The sequence below is a fragment of the Helianthus annuus genome, chromosome 4 (genome assembly GCF_002127325.2).
Source record: "Helianthus annuus cultivar XRQ/B chromosome 4, HanXRQr2.0-SUNRISE, whole genome shotgun sequence".
In the NCBI taxonomy this organism is placed as follows: domain Eukaryota; kingdom Viridiplantae; phylum Streptophyta; class Magnoliopsida; order Asterales; family Asteraceae; genus Helianthus; species Helianthus annuus.
The window spans coordinates 187,071,379-187,097,737 of NC_035436.2; the positions used below are offsets into that span (position 1 = coordinate 187,071,379).

The 26,359-nt window shown below is 39.3% G+C and overlaps 2 protein-coding genes and 1 non-coding gene across 3 annotated transcripts; 1 reads left to right on the top strand and 2 right to left on the bottom strand.

Moving 5' to 3' along the window:
• Positions 1–9,793: 9,793 nt before the first annotated feature.
• Positions 9,794–9,900, bottom strand: LOC118491878. The gene has a single exon (XR_004892323.1). It is a non-coding gene; the product is annotated as a small nucleolar RNA R71 (small nucleolar RNA).
• Positions 9,901–16,880: 6,980 nt separating this feature from the next.
• Positions 16,881–18,781, bottom strand: LOC110937549. Its single transcript, XM_022179978.2, has 5 exons — positions 18,459–18,781; positions 18,351–18,387; positions 17,587–18,227; positions 17,377–17,491; positions 16,881–17,102 (listed from the first exon to the last, which is right to left on the bottom strand). Exons 1-4 carry the CDS (start codon positions 18,462–18,464, stop codon positions 17,399–17,401), a joined length of 777 nt encoding a protein of 258 aa, XP_022035670.1. The 5' UTR covers positions 18,465–18,781; the 3' UTR covers positions 16,881–17,102; positions 17,377–17,398.
• A 4,478-nt stretch (positions 18,782–23,259) lies between these two features.
• Positions 23,260–25,359, top strand: LOC110937548 (proline-rich extensin-like protein EPR1). Its single transcript, XM_022179976.2, has one exon. The coding sequence runs from the start codon at positions 23,260–23,262 to the stop codon at positions 25,357–25,359; it is 2,100 nt and encodes a 699-aa protein (XP_022035668.1).
• Positions 25,360–26,359: the final 1,000 nt, after the last annotated feature.

Below are 26,359 nucleotides of genomic sequence, written 5' to 3' on the forward strand. Positions count from 1 at the left end.
CACTTTGTGGCAAGTTTGAAGTGACGGAAATCTCAAGAATACATGTTTGGACATGCTTTAGCTCAAGTTCAATTCTTTTAATCAAGAATTGTAAATTCCTGAATATTGTAGTAACATTTTAAAGAATTTCATTTCCATATAAAAATGGAATTTTATTTATTTAGGAATAACCAGCTAAATATATCAGATGTTTATCATAACGATTTAAGGATCTTGGGAGTTATGCCTTGGGTCGCTCAGAGGTATTTTAATAACATGTCGCCCTTTTTAAATCCTACCATACATCTTTATTTGATCCGGGTTCCTGAAATGTTTGTCTTACATGACACGTGTCTTTATTTTATTGGGTATGATTTTACGAGGTGTTACAGATATCCTATCTCCCATCTTAATGCAATTCATTCATCAGTCATATGGCGGAAATCTTCATGGTATGCACACCATTTGGATTTGTCTTTGAAGGAAGTTGACTTGTCATTCTTCCTAGGCCATCTTGCTTTCTTACCTAAATTCTGCATGGCAAGCATTAGTCCACTAGTATCAATGGAGAAACAATAATCAGATATCTTAGGATATTCTTCTTAGTCCTCATCTTGTTCCACTGCATGGACATTTTGGTTATCTATTCTCGAGTAATGTTTGGATCTGTTATTTTGAAAGAGGATCCTTACTTCTTATCGTAGTGATCATATTTTGTAGAAGCATTGAGTCTATCTTAGATCCTTTTATCATCCTCCAGCCTGATGAATCTCAAGGCTCTATTCCTTACTTCATCTAAGTTTCTGCATGGAGTCATCAGAAGATCATTATAAAACGAAGAATCCTTTTGTAATCCCATCTTGAATGCTTCTACAACAGTTGCAATATCAAGGTTTGGGATTTCCAAGGATTCTCTCCCAAATTTAGTGACATAATCCCTAAGGGATTCATCACGAGCTTGAGTAATTCTATACAAATCACTAGTTAACCTTTCTAAGGTTCTACTACAAGAAAACTGATTAATAAAAAGATTAACTAAGTGTGAAAAGGAAGTAATAGAGTTAGGAGGAAGACTTAGCAGCCATTTTAGTGCAGATCCTGTAAGTGTGGATCCAAAACCCTTGCATAAGCAAGCTTCTTTGAGTCTGTCAGGGATGGGGTTTATCTCCATCATTTCCCTGTACTGGACTACATGTTCCTTAGGATTGGTTGTGCCATCATATAGCTTCATATTAGGGGTTTGAAAGCATTTGGGTATCTCTGCATCACAAATTGTTGGAGTAAAGCGAGATATCCTATGGTTTCCATCTGGAATTTCGGGAATAGGATTGACTACTCCTGGAACACTAGATATCATATCCTTAAGTTTCTACAGTTCCCTGACCATGACCTGATTGATTCATGTACCCTTTACATAGCCATAATTAGTATCTAAAGGTATATTATTGAAACTGTTACCTCCTCGTTGAGTCAAAGGTGGTATCTCAGAAGAGAATCTAGGATGAGACATCTCGGCTGTTATGGCAGGGCCAGAAGAAGCAATGGTCTGCATGGGGATGAAGTCTCCTTCGTGGATTTCGAAAGTTCTCAGCGGTTGTCTTCCTAAGGATCCTTGATCCTAAAATACATTGGATCCAAGAAAGGTGATATGCACAGAACGCAACATATAAATCATATCAAATAAGGTATAAAAACAACCCTTTTTAGTACTAATGCTGGAAAAATTGCGTTTCTTTGTTTACTTTTGATTTTCAAGATTAAAAGACCTTAAATGGACAAAAGGAACAAATTAACGGCGAAAACCAACATAAATATGAAGGAAAGGAAGTTGACACACTATACCGACCCTCCAAGCTTCACCCCAAAGACAAAAAAAAACAACAAACCAGAACCCAAGCACGGGGCCGTGCCAGCCGGGCATGGCCATGCCCCACTCAAGATTCCCAGAAGATAAAGATAAACATTAAACGACAAGGGACACTGGGCCGTGTCACCTAGGAACGGGTCGTGGTCAACTCTTAGATTTGCAAATCTGGGTTCGTACAGCAAGTACAGGAGACACGGGGCCATGTCTTGACACACGGGGCCGTGTGTGCAGATGAGCTGACAACATCATTAAGGAGGTGTTTGTTTTTTTCACAAAAGCTCTTCCTGGCCTCTTTTATATGCGCCTCGCAGACCATGCACAGACGTTTAGGTCTGCAGAGTGTTTGATTTTCAGAAGACATTTCATTAAAAAAGGTCTGCGAGACATCTTTTTGGTGCAGATGTGAGAATGGGTCTTCTCACCTCTTCTTCCTTTCTTTTTGCATCACAGACACAAACCCTACACCTCCTTCTCCTCCACCACTGTCGTACTCCCTCCACAGCCACCTTCCTTCCGCCACCCTCCCTTTAGGACGCAACTTGAAATGATGAACAAGATGGTGAGGGAGGTATGGCCACAACATCGGCGGTGGTGGCTCCACCCATGAAGTCGGGGGCGCTCCCCTGGGTCACCATTTCTGGTACAAGTCACCCACATTTCCAACAAGCTACGAAGATGTACATGACGGTGACAAGGTAGGTCATCGGTTTTGCTTCAGATCTATCCTTGTTCCCCTTTTCTTTCCCGTTTTGGGGGTTTTCCGACTTGGGGGTTAGCGATAATTAGGGTTCTGACGGCTCCACCCATGAAGTCGGCGGCGCACAGAAACACACTCTAAAACAACAGAAATAACTACAACAACTCAAGCATTTTCGGCGAGATCTCCACCACATCCATCGGAAAACCTTCACTCTCCGGTCATGACCGCCGCCATTTGATCCGATTGTTGCATTGTATTCATATTCACTCTCAAAACAATGGCTCCTGTGTCAGATTTAGCGAAATACAAGCCCGTGTTCTTAGGAGATCAGTCAGCTGGAAAAGCGAGCATCATCACTCGATTCATGTATGATAAATTCGATAATACTTATTAGGTAACCTAATTTGATCTAGCTATATGTTGTTAAGCTATTAATCGTAGCATATATATGTGTTTAGGTTTTCAATTTATTGTGTATACAGTATACGTAGAGTGTGTTTTTATGCGATTGATCTGATTTATTTCGTTGTTGCTAGCTTCAATTTGTCCAGCTAAAAGTGATTTGAGCAGCAGTTAAAAAACAAACAGTCTTCTTCTTCCAGACCGCCGAGGTTTGGTCCACCTCTTCTGCTACAGATGTCTGCATATGTGGTCCGCAGACTGCAGATATTTTACCTCTGAAAAAACAAACAGAACCTAAATGAAGACAGAGAAGGAGGAGGACACGAGGTCGTGCCTGGTGGGCACGGGGCAGTGTGAAGCTATTGTTTTCAATTATAAAAGGAGGTGCTTGGCTCACTTGCAACTCATCTCTTGGCAAACCACTTCTCCCACACATGCCACCACTCCACCACCACTACCACCACTTTCATCCATCATACATCCTTAGAGTGTGTGTAGTAGTCTCAGGATCCAAGATCGATAGTAAGAGTTTTTGTCAAACAAAGGCCATGCTTGGCTAATCTCTTACATCACTTGGTGAAGATAAATCATTTATGTATTACTTTTGATTTCCTAGCTTTGATAACTTTTTATTTGGGTTTGTATTAATGAATTTAATAACTAGTTTTTTATATTGAAAGTGAACTTTATTCAATCATTTCTTCATGTTTTGCTGATTCACTCATTCGTATCTTTACGGTCTATATAAAGCACATTAACTGCCTGGAAGGGGGTTAGAAGGGTGGTTGGGTAAAGTTCTTGCCTCGTTCAATGTATAGATCCTGCGAGGACTTGATCCAAGCTTATTAGGACTTCTCTTGAGGCAGATAGCATCAAATCGGGGGTAATAAGAACGACTTGTGATCCCTTATAAATTAACTACTATTAAAACTTTAAACCGGCCTTGCAGGACTATATCCCTACTGACTCAAACCAATATGGCCGAGGGTAGCGTTGCCTCCAAAAGAGGGACATGCCACATTTTACATTAATAACTTAGTTATCTTTCAATAATCCAATCTTACGGGACTGTATCCCTGCTGACTCAGACCAATATGGCTGAGGGTAGCGTTGCCTCCAAAAGAGGGACATGCCACTATAACTAAGATAATCTTTTAAAAAATGCAAAGCGCGGAAATCATCAAAGGATACATAAATGACGAATCGGATCCAAGTAATTCTATCTTGTCTATCTATTTTATTCATTTATTTTGTTTCTTTATTTTACTTATTTAAAAGTCTTTTCTCCAAAATTTTGTTAGATTAGACGTCGACGATATTCCGGTATTAAAAGCTCTTGTGTCCTTGGACGACGTCTGTATCTTACCATCACTATACTACGGCAACGATGGGTGCACTTGCCCTAGCGTGTTGTAGAGAGTGATAGTTTTATATCGTGTTTTACAAATTTAAAGCTTGATAAAAGAGTAAAAAGGTACTAAAAATACATCCAAAAATCCATACACTCTCACATCATGTCATGTCTTTGGCGCCGTTGCCGGGGACACAAGGATTTTAAGAAAGTTTAGAATCGGCGGCCTAATCATTTTTAGCTTTTCTGTTTTGTTTTTCTTTTTAGGTTTTTCTTTTTTTTCCTCTTATTTTTCTACTTTCTGCAAGAGTAACACGAGGCCATGTGTGATCAACACGGGGCCATGTCTGATCAACACGGGGTCGTGTCACATCCCCAGTAACATCAAACTGTTTTCTACTAGATACGAGCTGCAGCACGGGGTCGTGTGACCACCACACGAGGCCGTGTGACAACAACAGTTAGTAAGAAAACAGTAACCGCCTGATCCCGATGGTTAAAACTCATCTGGCAACCATGGATGTTAATAATTGCTTTTACCCCCGCCACTCTTACGGTGAATGGTGTCTATTATGTAGAGGAATGCATAAAGTATCAGAATGTGCCATTCTAAGATTTAATCCCCACTATTTAGACCCATCGTTTTCCTATGACGATCACCATAAGATGGGTGGGAGTAAAAACGATAATGACGTCCATACACCTGAATCCCATCAAACCTCGTTCCTAGGAGACCTAGAAGACGTAAGTCAAATAGAAAAGAGGATTCTCCAGAAACTCAAAGAAATAGAATCCATGATAAAGGCGCGATATTCATCAAGGAACAAAAGTGAAGGAGAATTAATGGATCACCCTAATCTTCCCATGAGTCACTACTAGCCCCATTCAATAAAATCAAAAGCAACATACTTTAACGAACGAAAAGAAATCATAACAAACAAACAGAAACGAGAATGATGGAATCACCCTGATCATCCCACGAATCGCTACTAGCCCTGTATAATAAAACAAAAGCAACGCACTTTAAAGAACAAACGAAAATGAGGAGGGAATCACCCTAATCATCCAACGAGTCGTTGTTATCCTCATACAGTAAAGCAAAAGCAACACACTTCAACGGAAAGCAACACACTTCAACGGACGAATATAAACCTTAACAAACAAACGAAACTAAGAATGAGGGAATCACCCTAACCATCCCACGATTCGCTGCTAGCCCCATTCATTAAACAGCAACAACTGTCACACCCCCAAAATCCACCATGCGGAGTATCACCGCTTGGAAGCGTGACATGACCAGGATCGAGCCACCAATCATATTGAACAACGTAATTAAGTAAATAAAACCAACCACAATACAATTGGTGACCAAAAGAAAGTAACCAACTTTAGGTTAACAGCGGAAGCATAAAACGTAAAACCAAAACATAAGTTCAATAAGTTCATAAAGTTCAAATGTTAAGCACGGAACATAACAGTCCACATCCCACAACGACCTCCTCCTCGTGCAAGCTCCATAAGCATCTAACGACCTGTAAGGCATGTAACAACGAGTCAACAACAAAGTTGAGTGAGTTCACAGTTGGTTGTTTAGTTTTAAGTTGTTTCCGAAAACATGGTTTGTCTTTTGCTGGCTTACTTGCCGTGGGGGTTACCCCATAGTTGAAAATATGATTAACCAGTTCCTTCTTTATTACCCAAACCATATCCATAATCATTGGGGGCTTCCCCATGTGAACCACTAGACCGTTACCATATCGACTACTAACAAAAGTAAGTTGTGCCCTACGTCAATGTCTATCATCATTGACAGTTTTCCATAGTCCATTAGTACACGCCCGTCCGACTGGCACGGTGTGAGGTTTGTTAAACCTAATAGCGCTATTAACTAATGACCCGCTCGCCATTGGCCTCGGTGATTAAGTCGATATAAAATGAGGGACTTAATGATAGAGTTTTGTCTAGTAAGTTTTAAGGTTGTTGTCCTACCCAAGGAGGATGAACGTACGTATTCTACCCAAGGAGAATACGCAGGATTAGTATTGGCATCCTACCCATGGAGGATGGCGGTACATATCCTACCCAAGGAGGATATGTAGGTTCCGTTTTAATTCTTTAACCCATTCCCAACCACCGGGAATCCCATGCCTTAGAAAGTGTGTGAACTCACCTTGGTTTGCTCGGTTAGATTAGTTACTCTAATAATCAGAAATCAAGCATGTCCTAATAAGGTACAGATAACAATCAGTTTCTCACGCATAACACGTATCCTACGTACGGTTTATCTACTCATTACTTCTATCACGTACCCCACAATTCTAATGTCAAGGTACTTTGTTAAGTTATATTATTTTACCCTAAAATAATATAACTATCTCACAAAATAAACAAGTATCCACACAAGTGTTCTAGTATAAAATATATATTCTAAATATATATTTAACCATTTTACTTGTAAAAATCAACCTCCGATACTTTGTATTTTTGTAACAAAACTCATGGCGAAGTTTATTTTGAAAAACAAAGTTAAAACGTATATGTGAACACTTGTTAGAAAAATAATTTCTAAGTGTTGGAATTTTTAGAAAATTTCGCCAGAGTTTCCTTTGTAAATGGAGGTGTCTATGCTAATAAGCATATCATTTTCTTTTCCAAAAATCATTCAACAATCGACAACAATTTATCAAAAGCAAACTATTCTATTTACAAACCAACATGAACTTGATGTTTCATAAAAACGCGTAGTAACTTGGTATGGCGTTTAGTGGGTTTAGTTACCCTCCAAAGTGTGTTTACTTTATTTAAAATCTCATCTCGAGATTTTTAGATGTTCACAACTTGTGAACATATTTTACAAAAATATTTATTTACAACATTTTCATGTGTCACTAGTATCCATATACTTACTGATGTGTGTAAAATGCAACATATAAAACACATCAATTAAGGCATAAAACTAACCCTTTTTAAGTACTAATGTTGGAAAAAGAGTGTTTTTGTCTTCCTTTTGTATTTTCAGGATGAAATGAGCTCAAAATCACAAAAGAAGCAAAAAGACCACTAATTCTACCATAAATACAAGAAAAGGAACAAAAGTAGACTGCCCGGACCCTCAACGGCACCTCCAAAAGCAAAAAGGAAGAAACAGAGTCTGAACACGCCCCGTGTCCAGCGAACACGGGGGCGTGCCCAGGAAGCAGCAGAAAAGACAAACCAGTAGAAGCTTCCATTGCCCACCACGGGGTCGTGTCCAGCGAGCACGGGGGCGTGGTGAAAGTACAGCAGGCGCATTAATTGTAATTCGCAATTACAATTAATGAGGAGAGAGAGTGTCAGGCGGGCACGGGGCCGTGTCCAGCGGACACGAGGCCGTGTCCAGCCTTCTGTTCAGCCTATAAATAGAGGAGCTTGGCTTCATTCTCTCCCATCCCTTGGCACACCACCTCTCTCACACCTCATCCACCACCCACCACCACCATAACACCATCATCCACCACCATCATCCATTGTCCATCGTAGAGTGTGTGAGTCGTCTCGGGATCCAAGATTGATCGTAAGAGTTCTTGACAATCAAGGCCATGTTTGCCTAAGTCTCTTACATCACTTGGTGAAGACAAGTGTTTAGTATAATACTTTTTATTTTTAATCTTTTGCACTTTTTATTTGGTTTTGTATTAATGACTTTAATAACTAGTTACTTATGTTGAAGGTGATCTTTCCTTATCGTTTGTCCGTGGTGTCTTGGCATTATTTTACTGTCTATATAAAATAAAAGATTTTCACCATTCATATCTCCACGGTCTATATGGAGGTATGTTGGCTACCTGGTCGGGGGTTAAGGGAACGGTTTGGTAAGGGTCTTGCCCTTGTTCAGCGTTTAGAGGTCCTGCTTGGGACCTGGGTCAAATTTAGTAGGATCTCCTTCAATGCCCATAGGTATTGGATGGCGGGGATCCAAACTCTTTGACCCCCTCATAAGTTAACTACTATTAATACTATAACCCGGCTATTTAGGACTGTATCCCTGCTGACTCAGACTACTTAGCCGAGGGTAACGTCACCGCCAAAAGCGGGGCCTACCATAATTTGCATTAATAACTTAATTCATTATCTTTCAATAATCCGACCCTTTAGGATTGTATCCTTGCTGACACAAACTACTGGGTTGAGGGTAACGTCGCCTTCAAAAGAGGGGCCTACTACAATAACTAAGATAATCTCTTAAACAAGTGCAAAAGTGCGAAAATAATCAAAGGTTATACTAATACACGTGTCGGATCCAAGTGATTCATCTTGTCTATCTGTTTTTATTTTATTTTTATTTTCAGCATTTAGTTAGTTTTTATTTTTCTTAGTTTAAAACATTTTTCTAACCTTTTTGATTTGATTAGACGTTGAGGATAAACCGGTATTAAAAGCTCTTGTGTCCTTGGACGACCTCGGTATCTTACCAACACTATACTACGTCCACGATGGGTGCACTTGCCCATATGTGTGTTTAGTGTTAGTGAATATCGTGTTTTATAAATTTAAAACTTGGCTAAAAGTGTAAAAAGGGCTTAAATATACATCAAAAATATATACACACTGACACGCATCAAGTTTTTGGCGCCGCTGCCGGGGACACAAGGATTTTAAGAAAGTTAGGAATCAACGGCCTAATCATATTTTTATTTTTCTTTAATTTTTTTAGATTTTTTCTTAGATTTTTAGCTTCTGCAGAGCTCAGCACGGGGCCGTGCCTGGTCGGACACGGGCCGTGCTCAGCAAAGTTACTGGCAGTTTTTGTTTTTCAAGTTACAGAAGGCTGACCACGGGGCCATGCCGGTGCAACACGGGGCCGTGTCCAACTTCCAGTAACTGGGATCTGGAAAACAATCACTGTATCTCCGACCACGGGGCCGTGTTCGCTCAACACGGGGCCGTGGTGAACCTTCTGACCGACATTCTTTTTTTGTTTTTATTGCAGGACTTGGAACCCGACACCATCCTCACGTAGTGTATGAGCTCCAGTTCCAATAAAGACATAAAAGAACCGCTAGAAGAACCCGAACGCTTTCTCAGAAAAAGGTTAAAAGCCAAAAACCAAGAGAAGGTTTCGGGTGATCCACCCCCAATGGCGGACCAACGTACCCTTATGGATTATCTACGGCCCACCGTAGGTAATCTAGGCGCCGCTATCAATGCTCCGAATGTCGAAGCCAATAACTTCGAGCTTCGACCGCATTTGATACAAATGCTCTAAAACTCCGCAACCTTCCACGGGCTTGCGGACGAGGATCCTCATCTACATATAACTAATTTCTTAGAAATATGTGATACCTTTCGGATCAATGGAGCATCAAACGACGCCATACGCCTCCGTATGTTTCCGTTCTCACTAAAAGACCGAGCAAAAGCTTGGCTCAACACCCTCCCAGCTGGATCGGTAAACACCTGGGATGAACTAGCCCAAAAGTTTCTATATAAGTATTTCCCTCCTTCTAAAACTGCTAAATTAATGGCTGAAATTAACACATACTCACAAGAGGACGGGGAATCCTTATATGAAACATGGGAAAGGTTCAAGGAGCTATTACGTAAGTGTCCCCATCATGGCCTCGCAATATGGCAACAAGTATCCACTTTCTACAATGGATTGTTGCCACACACTAGGCAGACACTTGATTCTAGCTCCGGGGGACTTTTAGGTAATCGACGCCCACACGAAATATATAATCAAATTGAGGAAATTGCTCAAACCAATTTTCAATGGCACACTCCCCGGGGAAATAAGTCTATCGCCCCGGGCGCCCATAAGGTCGACGAAAGCACCTCTTTACAAGCCCAAATCGAGGCCCTTTCTTCAAAAATAAAAAAATTAGAAATGACAAAAACAGTCTCGGTTATGGCTTGTGAAGGGTGTGGTGGGTCACATGAAAATTGGAGTTGCATGAAAGAAACGGACGATCAACAAGAAATGGTAAACTACATTGATAATAGACCTAGGTCGTCGGGTCCTCCAACGGGAACTTACAACCAAGGATGGCGAAACCACCCAAACCTTGGTTGGAGGGAAACCGGCAATAGTAGTAACCAACAAACCCAACGAACAAACTTTCAGCAATCAAGAAATGAGTCACAAAATTTCACTCAACAACAAGGTGGACGAGAAAGGCTCGAAGATACTATATCTCGCCTCGTCTCCGACACTGAAAAGAAAAACTCGGAAAGATTTCTACAATTAGAATCTAATTTTAGGAATCAACAAGCTAGCATTCAAAACATAGAAAAACAAATAAATCAACTAGCACAAAATTTTTCCGAGAGACCACAAGGCGCATTACCTAGCAATACCGAAACAAACCCAAAGGCGCAAGTTCACCTCATCACACTACGAAACCGCACCGTAGGGCCTGCAGAAGTACCTCCACCAACGGAAGAAACAATGCCGACACATCTGCAGGAAAAGAACTCTCCCCCATCACCAGAACCTACCAAGGCTCCTCGAGTTCCATACCCCGGTAGGTTAATTCGTCAAAAAACCAATGAGCAATTCGCAAAATTCGAAAGTTTGTTAAAACAATTGCATGTCAATATTCCTTTTATCGAAGTCCTAACCCAAATGCCCAAATACTCTAAATTTATGAGGGACTTCCTTACACATAAAAAGAAAATTGAAAATTTGCAATTAGTTAATTTAGGCGAAGAATGCTCTGCCCTCGTACTCAATAAACTACCCCAAAAGAAAATCGATCCCGGAAGTTTCACGATTCCATGTTCAATAGGGGAATCACCCGTTCGCAATGCCTTGGCCGACTTAGGGGCTAGCATTAACCTCATGCCCTCATCAATGTTCAAAAGGCTTGGCTTGGGAACCACGAGCCCTACAAAAATAAGCATACAACTCGCTGATCGATCAGTCAAGTTCCCACAAGGTGTCATCGAGAATGTCTTGGTAAGGGTAAGCAAATTCGTTTATCCAGTTGACTTTGTCATACTCGACATGGAGGAAGACACCGAGGTCCCCCTTATCCTAGGGAGACCCTTCCTTGCCACAGCACAAGCAGTGGTAGACATGAATGAAGGGACACTGACTTTGAGGTATGGGGACGATGAGGTGAAGTTCGGAGTTGGGAAGAAAATAGAGGACGACGACCCAATCAATTACATGAAGGTTATTGATTCAAGCTTGGATGCCGCTCTCCGACGGTGTAACTTGGGAAGCAAGGCACTCCACTCAGAAGATATATAACCAGGAATCGGGTCTAGCCAAGGACCCTTATAAACGTGGCGCACCACGGAGGCATTCCGCGGATCTATCCTTAGTTTAGTTTAGTTTAATCTTTTAATTTTTGCAGAATAAAACACACTCATGGTGGTAATGGATGAAAAAGGGAACGAGAAAAAATGGAACCATGCACGAAGAACAGAGCAACCCGACAAAAATCTCCATTACAGAAGGCTCAACACGGGCCGTGCCCAACCAACACGGTCCCGTGCTGAGCCCCTGCAGAAAAATCACCCAGTTCAGGTAACTGGACACGGGCCGTGTTCAGCGGACACGCCCCCGTGTCCAGGCTTCTGTTTCAATTCTGAAATTTTTGTTACTGGCACTTGACCACGGGGCCGTGCCCGGTGAACACGGGGCCGTGTCCAGGATGCCAGTAACATAAATCTTTGCTTTTTAACACACTTTTATACATTCTAATCAACCAAAAATATTATTTTTGGACACATTGAGGACAATGTGTAATTTAAGTGTGGTGGGGATGCTAAAACCTTGAAATTTTGCAAAATCCTAAACACAAGCCTTACACAAAACTCTATTGGAACCGCTAAACACCCCAAATTTTTTCAAAAACTTTTTCATTTTTTTTATTTACTTGTCTTAGTTTAAGTTGGTAAGAACAAGTTCTAAAAAAAGGTTATATTTTTACAAGTTTACAACCGATAGCGTCGTGATAAAAAAGGAACCAACATAAGAAAATTATGAAACGGCATAACAAGTCTAGTTTAAAATTCGATTATATATGCTTGGTCACATTAAAAACCCATTCCCACAAAAGTGAGTTTTGAGCCTCTATTGAGCATAAAAATACACATATTTAGATTAAATGCTCATTTTTCATTTCTTGTGTGAATAGCCGCTCGGTCCTTACAAATCTAGAACTTGCCACGACGATACATTCCCGGTCCTTACCAACTTAAACCCAAGTAAGTAAATGATGGAGGCATTAGGACTAACTATTTTTCTTTCAAAACCATTATTTTTCATTTTTTTTACCTACCCAAAATCCCCCTAGATAGCCCCTTTGAGCCTAAACCTTTCATTTCATTACCCCAAAAACCATTTTTACCTACCAAAAACCTTTTTTCATTTTTTTCACCCTTTATTTAGTAACAAGCTCGGTTTTTCGTCAACTTGCCCTTTCATGTGACATCAAAAAATATATATATATATATATATATATATATATATATATATATATATATATATGATGAAGTCAAAAACAAACAAAAGCTATAAAAAGCTTGTTTGGAGAAATACTTCAAAAATAAAAAGTCATTAAAAATAAGGTACTTCACGAAAACCGACGCTTGTTACGATTTTTCGCCCTTTTTACTAACCACTAACCAACCACCCACCTTTAAACCCAAGCCTTCACCCAAAAAGTCCTCTTGATATTTACAAAGGTAAAAAGTTAAAAAGGAGGAGGATTGATTGCTTGGCAAGATTATGGAAAGACGTAAGTTCCGTGCCGCTCTCGAGTGATTCACTAAAATATACACCTTCGGCCGAGTGTTGAGTGATCTCCCGTGAGGTATGTGAACTTGTATATAAATAGAATTTTAATAAGGCATGCTATGCCCAAATAAGTAATTTATCTTATGAAAAGTTCAAAATAAATCATAACGAATAGGATTGTAAATAAATAAAAATAAAGCCTATAAAAACCTTGGATTCCCGACACTCTAGGACAAGCTAAAAACTTCTCTTCTACCTATTCCATTTGGGAGTGTAAGCCACATTTAAAGAGTTTTGCTTGAGGACAAGCAAAAGTTCAAGTGTGGGGGTATTTGATGTGTGTAAAATGCAACATATAAAACACATCAATTAAGGCATAAAACTAACCCTTTTTAAGTACTAATGTTGGAAAAAGAGTGTTTTTGTCTTCCTTTTGTATTTTCAGGATGAAATGAGCTCAAAATCACAAAAGAAGCAAAAAGACCACTAATTCTACCATAAATACAAGAAAAGGAACAAAAGTAGACTGCCCGGACCCTCAACGGCACCTCCAAAAGCAAAAAGGAAGAAACAGAGTCTGAACACGCCCCGTGTCCAGCGAACACGGGGGCGTGCCCAGGAAGCAGCAGAAAAGACAAACCAGTAGAAGCTTCCATTGCCCACCACGGGGCCGTGTCCAGCGAGCACGGGGGCGTGGTGAAAGTACAGCAGGCGTATTAATTGTAATTCGCAATTACAATTAATGAGGAGAGAGAGTGTCAGGCGGGCACGGGGCCGTGTCCAGCGGACACGGGGCCGTGTCCAGCCTTCTGTTCAGCCTATAAATAGAGGAGCTTGGCTTCATTCTCTCTCATCCCTTGGCACACCACCTCTCTCACACCTCATCCACCACCCACCACCCACCACCACCATAACACCATCATCCACCACCATCATCCATTGTCCATCGTAGAGTGTGTGAGTCGTCTCGGGATCCAAGATTGATCGTAAGAGTTCTTGACAATCAAGGCCATGTTTGCCTAAGTCTCTTACATCACTTGGTGAAGACAAGTGTTTAGTATAATACTTTTTATTTTTAATCTTTTGCACTTTTTATTTGGTTTTGTATTAATGACTTTAATAACTAGTTACTTATGTTGAAGGTGATCTTTCCTTATCGTTTGTCCGTGGTGTCTTGGCATTATTTTACTGTCTATATAAAATAAAAGATTTTCACCATTCATATCTCCACGGTCTATATGGAGGTATGTTGGCTACCTGGTCGGGGGTTAAGGGAACGGTTTGGTAAGGGTCTTGCCCTTGTTCAGCGTTTAGAGGTCCTGCTTGGGACCTGGGTCAAATTTAGTAGGATCTCCTTCAATGCCCATAGGTATTGGATGGCGGGGATCCAAACTCTTTGACCCCCTCATAAGTTAACTACTATTAATACTATAACCCGGCTATTTAGGACTGTATCCCTGCTGACTCAGACTACTTAGCCGAGGGTAACGTCACCGCCAAAAGCGGGGCCTACCATAATTTGCATTAATAACTTAATTCATTATCTTTCAATAATCCGACCCTTTAGGATTGTATCCTTGCTGACTCAAACTACTGGGTTGAGGGTAACGTCGCCTTCAAAAGAGGGGCCTACTACAATAACTAAGATAATCTCTTAAACAAGTGCAAAAGTGCGAAAATAATCAAAGGTTATACTAATACACGTGTCGGATCCAAGTGATTCATCTTGTCTATCTGTTTTTATTTTATTTTTATTTTCAGCATTTAGTTAGTTTTTATTTTTCTTAGTTTAAAACATTTTTCTAACCTTTTTGATTTGATTAGACGTTGAGGATAAACCGGTATTAAAAGCTCTTGTGTCCTTGGACGACCTCGGTATCTTACCAACACTATACTACGTCCACGATGGGTGCACTTGCCCATATGTGTGTTTAGTGTTAGTGAATATCGTGTTTTATAAATTTAAAACTTGGCTAAAAGTGTAAAAAGGGCTTAAATATACATCAAAAATATATACACACTGACACGCATCACTTACTTTTTCCAAAATAGTGTAAGGATCATGATCTTTCAAAACCGTCTTTTAGACTTGGTTTATTTAGGAAAATCATTCACAAGTTTTAGATCTACAAGATCACTAGATTACTTTGTTTGTTATTTTACAAGAAATCATTTTGTCACCAAGTTCATGTCTAAATATGGAGGTGATTCTTTTATGCGAACCCCTAATCACCTCCTACTTGTTAAATCATGTTTTTAATCATAAGTTAACAAGTTTCATATAATGATCAACAACATATTTCTAGAAATCAACAAGCAAGCATCAACATATACCAAACAACATTATACTAGCATTATTTCATCTTGTTTTATCATCTTTAAGCTTATATTTCAAGATTCGAGATTCAAGTCTTTTAGTGTTCATAAGATTTCATCATGAAATATCTATTAACCACTAAAAAAATGAAGTAAATAAGGATTAATAAGAAGCTTACAACTAGCTTAAAGCTAGGGAAGAACAAGATGAAAATGTTGAGGATAATAGCAAACGAGAGAGGTCCTTCAAGTTCCGAGAACACCGAGCTTCGTTATTCACCTTCTTACACCTTGTAGTACATTTGGAATTCCTTGAACTTGGAACAAAAATATGGTGGTGTGTGTGGGTAAGGTCGCCCGAGAGAGGGGGAAGGAAGGGAGTGAATGTGGTGAGTTGAAGATGGTGAAGAGCTCTAGTGTTCTTATATCCAATTTAGAGTTTTATCCAAAGGTTAGTGTGTCTCCACAAGTACAAGCATCATCACATCATATCTTTAAGAAGATTATGGAAGATTTAGTGGGGATTTAAAAATCTAAAGGTGGGGCCATGCTTGAGCCGTGAATAAGAGAAGGGGGGTTAAGTGTAATTTGTTGTGGGTAAATGGTAATTAGTAGGGTGTTAGATGTAAAATCTAATGTTTAGTGTGTTACATGTATCATGTAGTGTGTTTAAGTGTTCGGGGACCAAGACTAGCTCAGAAAAATAAAAACAATGTTTCTTGCAATATTTTAGTGTTCCGGGTAATGTCCGGTTGTTCGGTTAGATACCGTTCCGTTAAAGTGCTAAGTTATTCCATATAGTATCCTATATATATATATATATATATATATATATATATATATATATATATATATATATATATATATATATATATATATATATCTTTTTGTAACACTTTTAATTCCCAACACTTATATATATATATATATATATATCTTTTTGTAACACTTTTAATTCCCAACACTTAGGAAAGCATACAGGGCCATTTAGTCAATTTTCTGCATAAGACTAGTATGTTAACAAGCACATGTAAGTATGACACAGTAAATTAGAAAGCAGTTAAATAATTCAGCACAATCATTAAGCACTTTAATTATCATTAATAAATCGTACGGATACATGTAATTTTTGAGGGTTGTCACAGCAACACACTTCAACGAACAAATAGAATCCTTAATGAACAAATGAAAATGATGAGGGAATCACCCTAATCATCACATGAGTTGCTGCTAGCCTTGTATGGTAAAATCAAAAGCAACACACTTCAACGAATGAATATAAACCTTAACGAACAAACAAAAATGAGGATGGGGGAATCATCCTAACCATCCCACGAGTCGTTGCTAGCCCCATTCAGCAAAAACAATAGCAACACACTTCAACGAACGAATATAAACCTTAACGAACAAATGAAAATGAGAATGAGGGAATCACCTTAATCATCTCAATTTGAGCTATGCCTTTTTTGGTAAGATAAAATCAGAGTTTAGGTATCTTAATTAATATAATATGTTTTGGCAATATTTAATCCTTCAAGCAACATGAACTTGAGAAATATGACTATAAAAAAAAGTTTTTGGTATACAAGCATGCATTCACTCCATAGATCAAATTAATAAATATGAAAAATACAGATGAACATGAAGTGTTCATGAACATGAGAAACCAACATACAGCACAAGCTCAATGGAAAGAACAAAGCAAACTAATCAATAACTTTCAGCAACATATAATGGCAAGCACTTTCCTCCATGGTCACTGCAAACAAAAACAAAACACAAATTACTTCACGACATCTTTAATTATAATAACAAAATATATCCAACCGCTATTTCTGTTGACACTTATTATAGATGGTGACATCCAATGTGTATCTATAGTCACCAATCAAACAATGAGGCTAGCTGACTTGAAAGTTTCTTGTCATTTGGACTAAAGATCTTGCTTGCATGTGAGTTTTGTACCAAAAGAAAACAACATTATATGTGTGACAAATGTAACCGAATTAGCAAGAGATTCCGACGATACATACATACTTACTACGCGTTCTTAACTCATCCATGTACGCGCATGGCTTCAAACCTGCATTTATCCTTTTGATTTTCGACGTCGGGATGGATCTTCTTCTTTAACATTTTCCTCACCATCTTTCATACACAAAAAAGAACATATATATTAGTTATTAACCTAGATTACCATAGTGTTGCCATCTAGTTGTAGTGAAAAGGAAAGAAATGCTCACTCGGTTAATTTTCTTGATCGGGCGAGCAGCAACATCTTTCGTTATCTTCTTTTTAGAGATCAAAGCAACCCTTTCATCATATGAAGTATGTTTTATGTTGGATTCAGGTATGTAGTGGACTTTGACTTCTTGATCATCTTCATCAGTCAACTTCTTGTTCAACAAGTTCTTATCAGAATCAGCCAAAAACAGATCAGCAAGAGTGGTTCTTTCTCCAGCCTTCTTTCCCTTTTTCATCTGGTCAGTATGATCATCCACACAGTCTTCATGATCATTAGGTTTACAAACGTCATCACATTGCGTGTGATCATCTTTTTGATCATGAAAGAATCCATACTTACAAGCTTTGAACACCAATGGAAACTCAACTTCTTCTTCTTCTTCTTCTTCTTGGTCTCCACCATTATCCTCATCATGATCAATAGATAATTCTTTACGCGTGTATTCACATAAGTATGTGTCGTCGTCTTCATGATCGAAATCTTTCAATAACGAAGGATCAAACCCAAATGTCCCAATAGCAAGTATGCCTTCTTTCCAACCATCAAACACACCATCCATTCCTTCATTTTCAAGAAGTGATAGATTATCCTTCCCATTCGCAGTAAATTCGGCTTTCTTTACATCTTGGCTAACTTCATCTATAAAAAATCAATCATATACTATATTTAGAAACAATCTGATTGTATATTAACAATGATATATAGAGAATACACCGATAAAAATAAAAACGAAAATTTGTTAAGGAGTCATGAGGATCTCACATTTGTGATGAAATCGACGATGAACCCAGTTGAAGATCTGTGGATAATGTAAAAAACAGGTTAATTAACTTGTCATTAACATATACATGAAGCTAATAATCATCATACCTTCATCGCGAACTCGTATTTCTTAACGGATGCAAGTTGATAGGCAAGAAAGTACTTAGCACAACTAGTTTTATGTATGTGTTGTTGAACGACAAAAGACTATAGTCAATGAGACTAACGTTACCGAAGGCGCAAATATAGGAGAATACAAGAGGAGGTAGGTGGGGCTATGCTATAATTTGTGCTAGGTTCATATTACAACACGTCTCACAATCAAAAGGCCCCGTCAGCATAAGGTATGTTTGCCTTTTACATTAATTTCACAAACAATTTTTGGTACTGTTCCATTTGGATGTTAGCTGCAATACCAAATTAATATAAGTTGAATGGATCATGCAGGTCGCCTTCAACCTACTGATAATATAATCTCTCATCTAAAAGATCAGGATCCAATGCAAATTTATGAAAAGTGACCATGAGTTAGATTATAAATGAAACATGTTACCTGCTAAAGAAACTGTGGACATGCATGTTGGAGATTTATAATTGTTTTGATATGTAGGATGGAATAACAAGTGACTCTATCCACACATCAAAAAACATAGGGTTAAAGAGAGGGGATTATGACCCATGCATCTTGATTGTTGACCTTTGTGGACCTTGAAATCATCTCATTTGTGCTGTAAATTTGACTGCTAGTTTCATGTCTTCAACAATTAAAGTTGTAGCCATGAGCCGACAAAGTTAAAAGCAGTGGACAATTTTGTACTTCGCCACTAAAATGATCTGTAGCCTAAGTAACATCCACAGCCACAAAGAGTCTGTAAGAAATAATAATACGTGGATGGTTGCAAAAGAACTAAAGAAGTCATTATTTTTTATTTACTTTTTTTTTGTGTCTAGGGTGGAATGGTTGCAAAAGAACTAAAGAAGTCTTTATTATATTTATTTATTTTTTGTGTCTAGGAGTAGCTTGCTTTGGTGAGATACATATGCAAGCAAGATATATAAGGTGACAAGTAATTACTAAACAAGATTATGTGGGAGATAATTGTACTTCGCTCTTTAATTCTTAGTGCCACTGTTTATTTTAATCAAATCAGGTTACATCAGTTAATCAGGCTAAATTTTGTATCCTCTTAATGGGTCCTCTCTTAATCATAATATCAAATTAAATATGTGAGGCTAGGGTGTGTATTAATTAAAGAAATCAAAATTCCACTAATTTGATTCATACCAACTCTTCTTTTTTTTTTTTTTACAGGTGAGCTTTCAACAGACGGCTAATTCACACCTGTAAGACGCAGGCCTGCCACCTCATTACCAGGACTATGCTATCTTAACCGGGCCCACGCCTGGTCGAGAGGGGCGTTACGCTGTCCCGAGAAAATTTTCAGCCTCCTGCCACATGACAGGAGTTGCAGCCTCCACAAGAGCCGACCCTTTGAAGTAAATGCACTGTAGTAGAAAACTCGAGTGGGATCAAGGGTCGAACCTGAGTCCCTTTCCATCATTTTCAATGCATCAACCAGCTAGGCTGGAATCATTTGCACCAAGCCTTCTTTCTAACATATATAAAAACAATACTAATCAGGTTCGGGATTTTTGAAGGGATCTCACTTAATATTCTAACATGGCGTAGGATATACCTTTTTTTTTTTCATGTTTTAACAAAGTAAAGATACCTTACAAATACATTAATGATAAAAGTTGTATCTTTATCACTACAAAACAAAACAGACGTTAGTATTCATTGACTGACAAATACTTCGTAAGACTAGCTATGAAGGTGGGCTTGTTGGTAAACATGGCATGGGTAATCTACTTTCGGGCGGATTACCGATGGAATGTATCGTGGAATCACTGTCGAATAGGCTTGTAAACAAATCGAACGACGCATGTCCGTGTTCGCTCGTTTAACTTTAACCGAACAAGCGAGCGAACACGAACATATAAAGGAACGGGGTTTGCTTTTTCATGTTCATTTATATCCGTTCGTTAATAGTATAAACGAATGGTTCACGAACGTAACTGAACGAACGTAACTAAGCTAACACCAATTACAAATACATACGAATAACATATGAATAAGAGTGTGTTTGGCCTAAAAACATTATATAACTATACTAAATTGTAAATGGGTGATATTTTACTGTCATAAAACTACTCTATTTGTAATGGGCCTAACAAATTTAAACAAGCAAATAAATGAACGTAAACAAATAGAAATGGACGAAAGTAAACGAACATTCATGAAGATATAAATGAATAACGAGACACGTGTTCATTTTTGTTTATTTAACTAAATGAAGAAGTTTTGATCATGTCTGTTAAATAAATGAACTTCTCGTCAACCAATTCAGAAACGATTCATTGAATGTTTGGTTTGTTTACAACCTACTAGAAAGCAGCATTACATTAGTAAGTCAGCAACAGATTACCAACAGGTTCTCCAATGTCACAAACAAGATGTGTTTTCCAACAACTTACTGACAGAGTGGCACCAACGGATTACCGTTACTTGTTTCGAACCTTTACGGACGAATTTACTCAATTATCCATCAACAACAACAACCATACCTAGTAAATCTCACAAATGGCAAAGCTCCTTATAGGGTCTGTAGGAGGGTAGGATATAGACAACATTACAATATAATCTCTGTCTAACATTTCAATAAGATATATATAATTTGAAAAAACTTACCGTAACTGTAACCCTTTTTCGAGCAACGTATTGTTGCAAAATGAAAGCATAAATCAGTGAAGGAACAAAATTAATGTTAGTGGCCAATAGTCCACCACATGACATTATAACATTGTCAGGGTGTAAAACACTTATTTTTGCTTGAGGTAACTAGCCACTATCCATATAAAGGGTTGACAAGCCGTTTGTAGTAAGCAAACATATTATTATTTGATTTGATTTAGACTTGAAATGAAGTACGTCAATATATCCATATGTTTCGTTCGCATAACATGATAGGAGTACCGGCAAAATCGGTAACTTTATGGGCACGTTCTCTCTCTCTCTCTCTACGTTGGACGACTCTTTACCTCTAGTCCAATCCAATCTCTCGTCCCTCTCACATTTAATGCTTGTGGGCATCCATGATCCATCCCACAGACGATTATCTCCTTCTCTCTTCGACACCTAAGTAAAGTCGTAGACACCCCATTCTCTCCCAGCCACCTAAGCAATGGACACCCCAAAAACCTCCCTAGTAAATAGTTGACACCCTATCTCACATTTGGATTTTACACAAATATTTTAGCCAACCTTTGTTATTAATAATGAAAAGGATGAACCATATGAAGCTAGATTACAATTTAGATAAAGATAATCGTTGATTTGATTGAAATGGCGTGTAATTGGTCAAAAAGAAAGAAAGAAGGGATTTATCCAATAATGCATGCAAAAGGATTAGCTGAAAATAAAATGTGGGTTGTCCCTCCGTAACTCGTTTTTTTCCCTTTGGTTTTAGACGAGGGGATCCGTACCAACAATTTCAAATTTGTAGGTCCACTTCCCCCTTGTTTCTTTATTTTTCCATCTCTTTTTTCTATTCTTATTATTTTATTTTTGTATTATATTTTTTTCATTAAGATCGTCTGCAACCAAAAGAATTCTTGTTATTAGGGTTGTAAATAAACCGATTATTTAGTGAACAGCTGGAACTTCGTTTATGTTCGTTTATTAAACAAAATGAACGAACATGAACAAGTAATTTCGTTCAATTAATTAATGAACGAATATGAACATGGCTTGTTCGATCAATTGTGTTCGTGAACGTTCGGTAAGGTGTTCGTGAACGTGTTCATCAACATTCGTTCATTTGCGTTCGTTTATGTTAGTTTGTTTGTGTTTTAATTAAAGATATTTGTATTTTCATATATTTATCTATACTTTTTATATTATTACCCTAACAATTAAACTAGAAAACCCTATTTCCACCTTTTTTTATGCACAGTCCCCTTTCCTTTCTCATAATTTACATCGAAGAATACGATCGACCTCCGTTCCACAATTAGGGCTTCAAATTCCAGTGCTACTCTTGAGGTCATCCATCTTTAGTATTTGTCGTGTTCGCCAAATTTATTTGTGTTCGTGGGCACGCTCATTTCCTTAATGAACGTACACGAACATAAAATCTCGTTCAGTAAGTGTTCATGAACCATTTGTGAACACATTTATTTCCTTAATGAACGAACACGAACAATGCTTTACTGACGGACCATTGGAGTATATATCACCTCACCACCAGCAGAACCATCCGATCATGTCCATCTTCGCTAGGTAATAATGCCTATACACCTTGTTACATACTTGTTAATACCTAACTTTTCATATAATAAAAAAAAATCTTATTGGACCGGTCCAGACTGAAACCGGGCTTTTTGGTCCTAGCTTTTTGCTTGAGGTATTAGAGGTCTTGGTACCCAATGGGCCACGTACCCATGAGTTAGGTTAGTACTGCTAGTTCTGCGCAATTGGTAAGTTGAGGCCTTTCAAATTTAACATTCCAAAAACTCGACCCAACGATCAAATAATAAATTGGGCGATTAGAGTATTTTTTACAAATTATATATGTATTCATTTCTTTGCAACATGAAACTTACATTCACCAAAAAGAAAAAGGAAAAGAAAAAGAAAGCAAAGAATATGATATAAATGTTGGCTTTATTTAGAGGTCAGGAATACATGTTTCAAGTGTGATTGCAAAGCTTCTATAACTCATCACTTAAAACTTTATTCCAATCTTCAATCAACTCATAGTACCAATGTTTTTATGTGATTCCTTAATGCTCTTTTTTTCTATATAAACACTCTTTCTTTTCCATTCTTGTACCAACTTAATTCACAATGTCTAGCCAACAACGCCCTCCATCCCGCCCATGGTTTCGTTTAGCAACCATGAGGCCGCCGCCACCAACACCTACTCCTATTGCCCAACCCAATCAAGTCTCCTCGCCACCAAGGCCTGCCTTCGCTCGACCTACATTTACCCCTCCTTCCCAAACTACCCCTGTCCCACCACCCCAACAACCCACCCAGACCCCACCACCTAAACAGCCAAACCCAACCTCATCTCCATCGCGACCTACCACGCCCCCAGTTCCAGCTAGTAATATGGTGGATCCACCCACTCCACCAACTCTTCCACCACCTACCCCAACCTCGGTTCCAGCTACAAATGTAGTGGAGTCACCGGCACCACCAACTCTACCACGACCTACCCCAACCTCAGTTCCAGCTACTAATGTCGTGAAGCCGCCCGCACCGCCAACTCTGTTGCGACCTACCCCAACCCCGGTTCAAGCTACTAATGTGATGAAGCCACCTGCACCGTCAACTGTGCCACAACCTAACCCAATTTCAAATCCAGCTACCAATACAGTGGAGCCACCCACACCACCAACTCTGCCACGACCAACCCCAACCCCAACTCCAGTTACAACTACAAATGTGGTGACGCCACCTGTACTTCCAACTCTGTCACGACCTACGCCAACCCTGGTTCCAGCTATCAATGTGATGGAGCCACCCACACTACCAACTGTGCCACAACCTACCCTAACCCCCGTTCAAGATACTAATGTGGTGAAGCCACCTGTACCGCCAATTGTGCCACAACCTAGCCCAATCCCAGTCCCAATCCCAATCCCAATTCCAGCTGCTAATGCGGTAGAGCCACACACAGCACCAACTCTGTCACAACCTACCCCAACTCCAGTTACAACTACAAATGCGGTGAAGCCACCTGTACCTCCAACTTTGTCGCGACCTACCCTTCCAACTACCAATGTGATGGAGCCACCCACACCACCAACTGTGCCGCAACCTACCCTAACCCCCATTCAAGATACTAATGTGGTGAAGCCATTTGTACCGCCAATTGTGCCACAACCTACCCCAATCCCAATTCCAGCTACCAATGCGGTAGAGCCACACACAGCACCAACTCTGCCACGACCTACCCCAACTCCAGTTACAACTATAGATGTGGTGAAGCCACCCGCACCACCAACTCTATCGCGACCTATCCCAACCCCGGTTCCAGCTACTAATGTGGTGAAGCCACCGGTACCATCAACTTCGTCGCGACCTACCCCTACCCCAACCCTGGTTCCAACTACTAATGTGATGGATCCCCCAACACTGCCAATTACGCCACCATCATCCTTGGATCCACCAACATCCCCATTTCCTATGCCACCACAATCCTCACATTTTACCACCCCTCCACAACAATCGGTACCTCCCAAGGAAGTCATAAGTTCTCCTCCGCCATCGTTGACAACTACAAGGATCCCATTCTCCACCACTCGTGATGTACCCTCCCCACCTAGAATTGTCAAACCACTAGAACAATCCCGATCCTCACCACCTCGCCCACCCCTGACGCAACAATCTGAACATCCATCACCACCATCTTCCCCACCAAAAATCATCACACTAGCTAAGAAAGCCTCACCTCCTCTTTCTCCGTTAGCGCTACCTTCGATACTTAAACATAAACCTTATCATGAAAGCCCAACTGAATACAAGCAAAAAACCATGGTTGTTCAAGAAACCAAAGAAAAACCCAAGAACTTAGTTGGTAACTATAACGACATGCTCATAACTAACAACCCTACTAGAAAAGCTGAAATTTATAAGAAGCAATGGGACTCAGAAGATGCAGGGAAGAACGTTATAACCATTGCAGGTGAAAACAAAGGGGCTATCATGACGATAACCCCTTTCGGTGGAGGCAAAAAACGAGAGTATTTCGATAGCATTAGTAGATCAAGCAATGGGGAAAAAGACAACAAGAATCAAAACTCAAACCCTGCATTTCTAAATAGTAATGTGCAAGGTGTTAACAACTCCATGCTCTTCAACAGCTCAATCGATCATCATGATCCCGGAATCCGCCTCGTTATATCTGATCGTGTTGGGTTTCATTCCAAGGAAGAATAAACCAGACGATAACATGCATGCATGCATGCATTATAATATCATACTCTAAAGATACGATGGAGGGAAATTAATCAATTTTCTATGGTGTTTTTATACGTATATGTATGCTATGAGTGAGTGAATAATTAAGCTTGGTTGCATTAATATTGATCAGTATGTTTGCTTCATATATGCACCATTATAAATTATTAACATTTAATAAAATAATATTGTTTTTTTAAATCTATGTACCTCGGCTAAGTACCATATGTTACTAAAACCATCATATCGATCTCCAATGGGACATTTATAGGGGTTTAATTAAATTTATCATTTGATGTTATTTTTCATAATTTGCTATACATACAATAGCATACGAGTACGTGATGCTTAACAAGAATAATAATGGTTTTTAATATTTCAATTACAATTAATGATGTAATAAGGTACTGATTACTGAAGAGGATATACCACCGGCCACATTGGACAATGAAGCCCAAATAGTCATCTTTGTTAGTTGGTCTTGAAAAAATACTGGACAGTTAGGGTGAGCGGGGCGTTCTCGGTGACCCCTTGCGGTGACCTCCTCCACCTCTTAGGGGTGGTGCCGCCATTCATTCGGGGACCACGATCGGGGACCAACATCGGTGGAAAGTCACCGAAGAGAGAGGGAGGAGAGAGGGAGGCGGCGTCCAATCAATTCTTTTCTTTTCTTTTTTTTTTTAATAAAAACCAAGTCACCTAAAAGGGGAGTGCCGCCATCAATTTAGGGTGTTAGGGGAGTTTAAGAGGGGAGTTGACGTGGCACACGAGGATTGGTTATGCGTAAGAGAGAGGACTCCCCTCTTAGGGGAGTGCCCCTTACACCCTTACAACCGACCAATTTTAAAAACATTCTAGTTTAGCTCAACGCATTAACTGGTGACTGAACTATGAAAATATTTAAAAACAAAAATAGTAATAAAGTGTATCTAAGTAACCTTAGTTATGGACTTGTGGAAAATAAGATATTACAACTCCA